Source organism: Sceloporus occidentalis, unplaced genomic scaffold (genome assembly GCF_023333645.1).
Source record: "Sceloporus occidentalis isolate IW3139 unplaced genomic scaffold, rSceOcc1.0.p SCAF_2, whole genome shotgun sequence".
NCBI lineage: Eukaryota > Metazoa > Chordata > Lepidosauria > Squamata > Phrynosomatidae > Sceloporus > Sceloporus occidentalis.
Window position 1 is genome coordinate 92,901,612 of NW_028316982.1, and position 10,974 is coordinate 92,912,585.

At 40.4% G+C, this 10,974-nt stretch overlaps 1 protein-coding gene across 4 annotated transcripts in view; it reads right to left on the reverse strand.

Moving 5' to 3' along the window:
* KIF20B (kinesin family member 20B) overlaps window positions 1-10,974 on the reverse strand; it is a 56,311-nt gene that overhangs the window by 19,295 nt on the left and 26,042 nt on the right. For all 4 annotated transcript variants that reach the window (XM_089510305.1, XM_089510302.1, XM_089510306.1 and 1 more), the window contains 7 exons: window positions 10,645-10,858; window positions 9,201-9,262; window positions 8,883-9,002; window positions 7,484-7,643; window positions 3,666-4,806; window positions 1,944-2,082; window positions 1,061-1,183 (listed from right to left, as the gene is read on the reverse strand). In XM_089510305.1, coding sequence (XP_089366431.1) covers window positions 1,061-1,183; window positions 1,944-2,082; window positions 3,666-4,806; window positions 7,484-7,643; window positions 8,883-9,002; window positions 9,201-9,262; window positions 10,645-10,858 — 1,959 coding nt within the window. The remainder of the gene's footprint in view (window positions 1-1,060; window positions 1,184-1,943; window positions 2,083-3,665; window positions 4,807-7,483; window positions 7,644-8,882; window positions 9,003-9,200; window positions 9,263-10,644; window positions 10,859-10,974) is intronic.

Here is a 10,974-nt window from a genome sequence, read left to right on the forward strand (position 1 = left end):
CCCACCATTAGGTTTTTAAAAACCCCATCATCCAGGAGTGGAGCATCAGGAGGCTCATTGCCACATGGGGCTCAGCTTCCCTCCTCTTCTTCCTCCAAAGTCGGGCACTGCAGCTGCCTTTACTGGTGACAGAGGAATGGGTGACTCCTTCTCCCTCTCCCTCCCTGGTGAGGCGGGGCTTTTCCTCGGCCGCCTCCGGGGCTCTGGCAGGTGGCTCCCAGAAGCCACGCAACAAGTGGCCCAGTGCTCTCGATGCCTTCCAGCTCACAGAGCTTCTCCTCCAGCAAAGGCTCCCTCTCCTCCATGAATGAGGAAATGACCCAGGACTGAGCAGCAAAAGAGGAGGAGGAGGAGGTGGAGGCTTAGCAAAACCCATAAGGCGGCAGCACCCGGGCCACGAGGTGACAGCATGCGTGCCCACGGAGAGGGCTTTGCGTGCCAGAGAGGGCATGCGTGTCATGGGTTCGCCATGGCTGCTATTGATGTTAGCTCAGACACAGGCCGCACTGTGCTCACTGGGACTTGAGATCCAGTCCTAGAAGTTGCATCGCTTTCAATTTGGCTTACTTTTGAATAGGCATGTTAAGAGTGAATTGTAACTAATGCTGCATCCCCACTGCAGAAATAATCTGGTTTGACACCACTTTAACCACCATGGCTCAATGCTGTGAAATTCTGGGAATTGTAGTTTGTTGGAGCCCAAGAGGTCTCCCTCTCCTCTGAAACTGATTGGGGGCCACTATGCTGCACTGTTGCAGAAACATGACAGCATGATGACAAAATAACAGCAAATGCCAACTCCTCTGCAAACAGAGTAAAGAAGGATTGCCTTAAAATCTCCACATATCTTCACCCTTTGTTTTCCTGTTGGCAGTGCCATGAAACCAAATTCTGGCAAGTGTGGTGAGGGCTGCAAAAAAAGACAGACATTTGGCCCATGTGTTGCCTACCCCTGGCCATTTTCCATCCCAAGACTGTATAAGTTCTTTCTGCATTTTTTTTATCTTGTACGTACAAGTCATCCTCACAGTAACATACAATTGTGATCATTTCAAAGTACCTGGTTAAATTGTTGAATTGTTCTTTGCTTGACTTCTAGCTCTTCAGTGAGCTGGTTTTTAGCCTTTTCAAGTTCACTGACTTTACTCCGCAGTGATTTGTCTTCAGAACGCATGCTGCACACCTTTAAGAATATTCAGAGGGTTTACCTTGTATGCAGTTAAGATCATAGTGACTTTAGCATGTGTATGGCACTTATTTATTCAGAATGGTATACTTTCAGATGTTAAGCCAGAAGCAACCTCATTATTCACTCGTTCACTTTGCATTGCAATTTGGAATACTGAGAAGGAGGGACAGAATACTAACTACTAGTTTAGAGTAGCAATTCCCAAACTTGTTGTCCCCAAATGTTCTTGAACCATAACTCTTCAAATCTCCTGTCTGTACCTTGCTTCCACTCCATCATAAGCATCTGAAGAAGTAGGCTAAAATCTATGAAAGCTCATGCTACAAACTTCTTCTTTTTATCCAGTTAATCTCAAAGGTGCTACAAAATCTCTATACATATTAATTCTACAGACTAACATGGCTATATCTTTAAATTTTCCAAATCTCTATTAATTGTGTTTGATGGGGTTTTTGGGAGACAAAGTCCAACGACATATTAGAATCCAGATTTGGCTGTGGATAATGGGAGTTGTAATCAAAACAAAAATACCATGTTAGCGAAGTCTGGTATATTGTGATGACTAGTTATGCACCAAAAGCCTGATCTGTTCAGCTTCTTCATTAGTGTCTTTAGAATTAGTCCACACCACATCACTCCTTGACTCCAACAATGATTATCCAAATAAAGATGAGGGAAATGAAAACTAGTAAAAAGTTGTACAAGACAGAGTAGGTGGGGAAAGAGCTCTTCCCTGACTGATCTGCTTACAAACCTCTCTCTGGACTTGTTCGATTTGTTTTTTGGCATCAGCCAACTTCTCTTTGAGGTCTGCATACTCTTCATCTTTCCGCTGAATTTCTATTCGCAGATTGGAGGAAAGAGCAATGCTCTCCGAGAGCTTGCTATTCAGTCTGAAAAGAAGTAGTTATATAATAGTATTAATTTCTCAGTCCTTAGAGTCTAAATTTGGCAAGTCAAGTTTTAGAACAGAAGCACAGAAAACTAGAATTATTGCCACTTATTGTTGAAGGTTCCACAGTTCAAACTCCTCTTTTAACTCAGCAGGTGTTTTATTAAACCCTCATTGGAATTTGCCTATTGGTATGACCCATGTTCCAGTCATTGCCAGCTTCCTAAGAAGGAGCTGGCAAAGGTACAAAGGTCTGGCACAAAAACTTCCCACATTCTCACCTTTTATAACATACCTCACCACCATATGGAAAAGTCCCATGTGGTCCATCAGAACAAGCAGTTTTGCTTTAATCATTAGAATATTTTAATTCCCTTTCATTCAGAAAAGAATTAATATGTTTGGTGATTGGGATGTGGTTTATGTGGATGGGTAAACAGTTCATTACCACCAGTCACAGATTCATGCTCAAATACAGTTTAGTGAGCAGACTGCTTGTGTGAGCTGTTGCCTTTTCACCCCAATTTATCTCTGGAAGTGACCATTTCCAGACACATCTCATATTTTGGGGCAGTATTTAACAGCACATCCCTGGAACCTGTTGTCATGAGACATGTACTTATAGCTCTGTTCAATAATTTGAAGACTATCTATAAGAGCTGGTGCTGATCAGACAACTACTGAGTAGTTGGAAGTGCTAACATTCACATACACAAAGCCAATGTCTAGCTACAAATAGATCACTTTTCTATTATCCATATGGATCTAGATCAAAACTGGGGAACCTATGGTCTTCCCAATGATGTTGGATTCCAATTACCATTGCTCACTGTCAACATTGATATTGGTGACAGATTTTGAGACTAGTCAAGCATCAACACATGGAAGACAGCAAGTTCCACACCCAACCAAAACAATAAGAATGTAATTTTGCAAAGTGTCCTCTGACTTCAGCAGCAGGCAGATTTGATGCCACTATATAAATTGTTTTCCTGGTAATGCAACTTAGGTGCAATATAGCCCTCTTCTGCTACTCCCCTCTGAGAATTACTTGCTTAAAAGTAATTGTTCTAGGACAATTTGAAGTTAAAAGGTCCTCCAGCAAAAAAAAATGAACCAGTTTGCAAAACCTTAATCCTTACAAAGATTTCCTTTTAAGAATGGGAAACATGACCCAATCCTGATCTTTAACAATCTGTACTATTCTAAAATAACTTGTAAGAAAACTTTAGAAAAGGTGTCGAAATAGTCTACAGACACAATTATTTTACCTAATTGAATATTTTTCTCTTTTTGTGTTAGTTCAATTAAGCTTTCCTCTATTCTCTTTTTACAGCAGAAAAATAGCAGGCATGTGTTGCAGCAATTTACAAAAAAACCCCACAAGGGTCTGCCAATAATTTGATGAGATGATATAGTGCAACAAATGAAGATAAAAAACAGTGGCTGGATGAGAGACCATCCTATGCAAGCTGTCCCCAGCTTTTGGAAGAAGAGGAAGGGGTAAACATAATCTCACCTCGGATTTATGGTTTTTTACCCTTATTAGCATGTGGGTGTAGAAACAAAATAATGGTTACTTACTGTTCTGTCATTTGCTTTGCTTCTTCCTTATCTTTTTCTTGTGGTTCAGTGGTCCTCAATTTCTTCCTCAGTTCGACAACTTCTGCCTTCAGTTGTGATTCCTGATCATCTAACCTCCTGATTTTAGATTCTGAAACATTAAGTTTCTCTTGCAGGTCTTTTACCTCTATTTCCATAGCTAAAATGGCTGACTCCTTATCTCTCAGTGTTTGCTCTAAACAGGTTATCTTGGCCTCCTTTGCTGCCCTATCCTCTTCCATGAGCTCATCTTTATTTTCAAGTTGCTCAAGATAGTCATGTGCTTTTTTCTGCTCCTCTCTATATTTTTCAGCATAAAGAGCATTTTCTTCTTGAAAGTCCTTTAACTGATTAATCAGGCACTCTTTTTCCTGCAAAGATGTATGCAACTGATTGGTTGTCTCAGTCATCTCTACCTTCAACTTACACATCTCATCTTCAGCATCCTGAGCCCTCCTCTGCAATTGTTCCAGCTGTTGGAGGAGGTTTTCAATCTGACTGCTTTTTTGAGAAGAAGCATGAATGATCTGCTTGCTCACTTCCCAGATACTTTCAATGCTACAGTGAAATGAGCTTCTTTGACCACAGTTAACATGAGATTCCTTCTCTCCTTCTTTTGGAAGCTCTTCTACCCTCTTTGGACTTGCCAAATCAATACTTGTGGTAAGGCCCTGTGAACCTAACCTGCTCAGCTCACCTATTTTTACCTCAACTGCTTTTGTATTTATTTTTTGTTCTGCAATAGTTTGACTAGCCACTTCTATTTCTCCAAGTAGTTTCTGAATTTGCTCTCCTTGGTTCTTATTTGTATCTTTCAGTGCAACCAGTTCAGATGTTATTTTCTCAATATTAACCCGTTGCTGCTGGAGTTCCCTACTCAAGTCAGAAGCTTTTTCTTCTGAAGTAAAAAGCTCCTGAGACAAGCTAGCTATTTTTCTAGAAAACCCCTCATTCTCATTTTTCTCTTTTTCTAACTCGGCTCTAAGTGTGACCAACTGAATCTCTAGCAGTTTATTTTTTTCTTCCAATGCTACCACTTCTCCTTTTTCTTTCAGAGTGTGGGGTCGCATTTCTTCAGGTTCCTTTGTCTCTATGGTATCTGTAGCACTGCTGTTAGTGGACCCTACAGAAATTAAAAAGATGGTTATTTTTATTCAATCAGAAGCCACAATAGGTGTACCAAGCAATTTCAGAAACTGTTTAGAAAATTTATGGACAAAGCAAGAGAGAGAGATAAACACAGAGAAAGAGAGAGAAAGACAGAACACCTTCACTCAGAAAAGGGTATAAGGTTGCACTTTTAAAGGCCATGGCCAATATCCTATTGAAAGCTCTGCTAGCATATGTACAGTGGCGGTTAAGGAGACAGGTGTTCCTTTCTTCACAGCTGCAAAATAGCAGCTAGACAATGTTGAACCACATCCCAATCATCAATCGGTAGCCATTTGAACAGAGGTTTTGTCCTGGTGATACCCAGCATCGACTGGACTAGTGAAGAAAATGAGTTCTGCAAGGAGCTACTGGATACCTCCTTGCACAGTAACAACAAAGTACTTATATTGGCATATCTGGGGGTTACACCATCATTAAGTCATCAGGCTATTTCTAATTTTGGATTCCAGCCGATTATGTACTTTCAACTTCTTTCATATGTTCAGGTCTTGGGAAAAGTCAAGCAGCCAACCCAACATACAGCAGGGGTGGATATTTTGAAGTCATCAAAATGTTCTCCATCAGCCCTAACTAGTAGAAAGCAAGATAAGAAGTGATGGGGCTTGCAGTTCAACAACATCGGAGAGGCTATGCATCACCCATCCTTGCTTTAGAATATCTAAAAAGGTATGAACATCATCACTGAGCAGGGTCACAGGAAGTTAGCTTCACCTGAACTACTCCAACTTCTCATTAACTTAAGACATCAGTTATGACTCAAGAATGCAAAGCAGAGAAAATAGCACTCCTTAGATATTCACTTTTGTATCACTATTTACTATCAATTTTTACTATTTACTTATTTTTGCCAAGCTGAGCCTAACCTTTCCTAAGTGAGAGCTAGATTGCTCTTATTTCCACTATATTATCAAAGGGTAGAAGCCTTAAAAGCTTGGGCAACAAACAAGGACAACAGTAAGGCACAATTCCAGTTTTTTTACACTCCTGTGCAACTTCCTATCTGTATTTTTTTATGGCACTAAAAGTTCCCAAGTTGAAAGAACATTTTAAAAAAATTATAGGTCAGCCAAATGCAGAACTGTGAGGCTAGTGCAAGACAGTGTAAGTAGCATCCTGTTCAGTAGTTGCAAGACTGTAATTTGGACTTAATGATTTCAGTTTTCGGGATTCATGTTTGCAGTCCCTAGTGACTGAACATAACCCATAAACCCTAACAATTCAGTCAGTCCATCCCCTAACCAACAGTTTCAACAATGCTATATATCAAGATGCAAGGAACCGAAGTGCTCTCCAAGTCACGGGGCACACGGAGAGAACTGATTTTAGTAGGACCTCAAGGAGTTTCCTCAGCTGCACCCTGCAACCAGAGGAATACTGCAGACATAATTTCCCAGTATCCTAATCTGCAGTGCCCCAGAAGCCCTGGGATACTGGCTATCTGAAAAGGTAGGATTTGGTGGATATTATCATCAGATGGATTTACATCTAACAACGCTGGATCTCAGCCTTTATGCTTAAAATGAGATTAGCAAAGCAGACAGCAACTTATAATAAATAATAAAATAAAACATTTATTATTATCCTGCTTTTCAGTAATAAAACAATCAAAGCGGCTAACAAGTTGCCTTTAAAGTATTTAGGCTCTTCATTATTATTGCAATATACTAGCCATCAAATGACTACCATTTTAGCATTATACCAATTACTTTCTTTAGTTATTTAAATAAAGACCTATCTTTGATTAAAGAGAGAAACAAATACTTTTCTTACTGAAGGACCTGAAAAACATGTTTTCTTAGGCAGACAGCCTTTTAACTTACTGCAATGTTTCCTTGCAATTTCAAAACTTGGTTGTTGTTGTTTTTTTAAATCGGAAGTACTAACTGTGGTTGGCTCAGCCTCAGTGTAGATGTAAAAATACAATATCACAATCAAGAATGCTGAAAAGGGGGAACAATAAGAATCCTCACGGAAAAGAAGAATTTTATGACGTGGAGTCGAAGGCTTTCATGTCCGGCATCCACAGTTTTTTGTGGTGTTTTCGGGGTATGTGGCCATGTTCTAGAAGAGTTTCTTCCTGACGTTTCGCCAACATCTGTAGTTCTCTGAAGATGCCAGCCACGGATGCTGGCGAAATGTCAGGAAGAAACTCTTCTAGAACATGGCCACATAGCCCGAATACCCCACAAAAAGCTAAGCATTTTATGAACTCACACATCCACTCACTTGCTCATGGTTAAGGAAACACAACATCTGCATTGGAGTTACATACCAAAGATTTTGGAAAACCCTCTGAGAAGGTAGAATATGTTACATGTCTACACTTATGCACACACACACATATACACTTATACACAGGACCAAGCAAACTCACTAAACATAAGTTAGTTTAACATTTATTCTGTGACAAATACATATGCAACATGAAAAAGAAAAACTGATTTTCTATTAAAATATTTATTTTAGACCTTTAGAAGATAAAAGCAATAAAGAGTACATGCAAAATACATCTCCATGTGGGATTTGAGAGTCACATTTCTTCTATTCAGCTATTAATGTATGCTGCCGCAGTTTAGTAATTTTTGACTTCTGGAGTCTTTCTGCACCTGCAGAACAGGAAATGATACCTTGCTTTGCAGGTGGGCCATCCTCTTCTTCCTGGCTTTCTATACACCGTTTTCTTCCAATACCTGCAGATTTCTCCAAGGACTCACCAGAGTGGGTACAACTTAGTTTGTTAGGATCCTCATGTCCCATTTCATGTTTAATAGCAATGATTGTGTTCTCCTATATTAAAATGAGAGAGACAATTCTATGACAATTCTACACAGCCTCCTAAACTGTATTTGTCACCCCTGATTTAAGCCTCGATCCCACTTCTGAACTTGTACATGGAGTGAGATGAGGGTGAATGTGTATGTCTGTGTCTATACAGAGACCCTCTCTCAGATGAGGCCTAGACCCAAAAAAAGTAGCATCACCATGATGTACCAGCAAAATATAGAGGAAAGCCAACTATCCATTTGTCTGCCCCACTGCTGAATGCTGAGTGACTGGAAACACTATGCCAGTGTTTGGCAATGGGTTTTCTGGACATTGTTATGAAAGATCATCAAATGTGACGTGATAATATGAACAGAATTTCAATCCCTTTACATTAATGTGGGATCTATTAGGCAGAAGGCATTCATTTCCAACTGGGAGTGAAGTTCTGATCAACTATTTACTGTTGGTTGATGTATTTGAGGCTTTCAGGAAAAGGACAAAAAGTTTCAGAAGTCTAATTCTGCTATTTTCCATATAGTATTTCACCCACGCATTTCTTGTGTTGTGTGCCTTCAAGTCCTTTCTGATTTATGGTGACCCTAAAGTGAATGTGTCACAGATTTTATGGGGCTGAGAGTGTGTGACTTTCCCAAGATCAGCCAGTGGGTTTCCATGATCAAGCAGGGAATCAAACTCTGGTCTCAGAGTCTTATCCAATGTTCAAATCACTATAGCACATTGGCTCCACACATTAACCTGACTTAAAACTGCTTCACTCCAGCAATATTGCTGCATTATGTGCCTTCAGACCATGCCCTGGGTCCAAAAGAAATATAAGCTGTATCCAAAAGCAGCAAAGTAACTCGTTCATTTTCTGCATTTCTGGTTCTGCCACATGTGGCACATTGTATGTCTGGAATCTGAGAACCATCAAGCTATTTTATGCATGTCTAAGTAGTGTTATGCCTGCCTCTTAAAAAACAGTTATCTGGACAGCATCCCACCCTCCCCCCATCTTCTTATCACTAAACTTAGAAAGTCTTGTCAATTTTAAGAGTGCTTGTAGCCACTGAAGTCTTCTGTATATGTATACACACACACACACACACACACACACACACACACATTCAGTAGGCCCTTTCTATTGCCCCTACTGACTATATGGCCTTGGAATCTCAGCCTGAACACTTCATCCTGGGGAGTAGGCAGATCTGTTAACATACGATGCTACTTTTGAGAAGAAGTGAAATAAGCACTTACAGACACTTTTATGACAGCCTCCATTTCATTTATCAGAACTTGCAGCCTCCTAATTTCATCATCCTTTTGCTCCACAACTTGACTTAGCTCTTGTATGCGTTTGTTCTGTAGAGCCATTTTCTTCAACAAAAACAAGAAATTCAGGATTAGAGATGCCAGTGCATTGGAATGTGGCTGTTTGCAAACTCAAAATTAATGCAGGCTGGGTTGATATTTCTTGGCTTCATAGACTGTTGTTCATGAAACTGAGAAAGATTCTTCTGGCCTAAGGCTGAACAAAAAAGTACAGTGCAGTGAAGAAATTAAAAGCACATTTACCTCAACAGCGTCTTGAAGAACTTTAGCAGATTCACTCAGTTTATCTTCTTTCATTGCCTCTGCTATAATGTAAGAATTGTTAATAATATTAAATCAATGACATGGACAGAATTACTCAGGTTTGTTTAACAATGCATCAGACATGATACCTATCTCAGCTCTACTACATTTGTTTGACACTGCAATGGAACAAAAATAAATTGTCCCTTTCTTTTAAGAACTAATAGAGGGAATATATTTTAAGTAAGTGTAAATGTAATGCCCAGCATCAGTTACAGTAGAACCAACAAACTGAAACTTAATCTTTACAAGAAGAAGCATTGACCTTACCTGTGAGTTGTTTCTTTCCAGCAATGGAGGTGGAAACTAGACTCAGAGCTATGGGGGCTTTGCTCCCCCTGCTGGTAGCTTCCTTAGTCCACTTCCTTCCTACTGGAGCGATGAGGAGCAACCCACATTCGGATGTTTCCCCTCCATCACTGGAAAGCACAGGTGTTCTGGTCTCTTTTAAGTGTAGGAATATCAGAGTAGGAATTCACTGTTAGCAGGATTGGGCTATACTCCTGGAAATGCAGGTTCACAGTTTAGGTGTAGGCTTGGATTCAAATGATTAGGCATCTGCAGTAGCCAGGAGTGCCTTTGCACTGTTAAAACTAGTGCTAGCTGAACCCATTCCTGAAGATGTCTGATCTAAAATGCTTTTCTTATGTGTCTTCAAGTTATTTCCAACTTATGGTGACCCTAACATGGAGCTTTCTTGACAATATTTGTTCAGAGGAGGTTTGCCTTTGTTTTCTTCTGCAGCCAAGAAAGGGTGACTTGCCCAGTGCGTTTCCATGGCCGAGCAGGGATTTGAGCCCTGGTCTCCAGAGCTCCAGTCCAGTCCTATAAGGGGCTTTATAGGTCATTGCCAGCATTTTTGGCAGCCAGCATAGTTTAGTGGTTTGAGCGTTGGACTGCAGCATAGTTTAGTCACCCTTTCTCAGCTTCAGAGGAAAACAAAAGCAAACCTCCTCTGAACAAATCTTACCAAGAAAGCTCCCTGTTAGGGTCACCATAAGTTGGAAATGACTTGAAGATCTTTGGTGCAGGGTATTTAAAATACTCAGTTCTACCACACAAGCTTATCCACACTTCAAGATCTATCCTGTCACACACTCTTGTCCTGTCACAGTTACAGGCCATTTATTCGGAGTACAAAAGGTCTTCTTGATGGCTGCTATGTGCATTAGAACATAGCTGAACATCTCTCAGCTGTCCCACACTCAAACATGGTCACGTAATAATCCAGGACTACAGTGAGCTCACTGGTTAGGGGGAATTCTGCAAAGGAGGTAGTGAATTGTTCCCTCTGCAACAACCATAAAAAGACATACATATGCATAAGTTGACTGCACGTGTCACTAACAGGATGCCAGCCTGTGGTTCTTCTCACCATGCCTACCTTGATTCCGGCACAAAAGCTCCTCTCGAATTTGAGATAGCTCAGCTGTAACTTCAGCTAATTGTTTTTCAAGCCGCTCAATAGTTGTCTGGGGTTCTTCCAAGGCATCAATTGCTCTGTATGCCATGGCTGCCTGCTGCTTAATATCAGAGACATTCTGTTGCATTGATTCCACCATGCAAGAAAGATTAGAAGCATCTTCAGCTTCATATCCCTTGTTGCAAGAAACAGGAAATAAAAAGGGAGACATGAAAAGGGGTTCATACAGATCTGTAGGAGAAGACTTTTCCATCAACAGAAGGCAACTGGTATCCTTATCACATAATACAT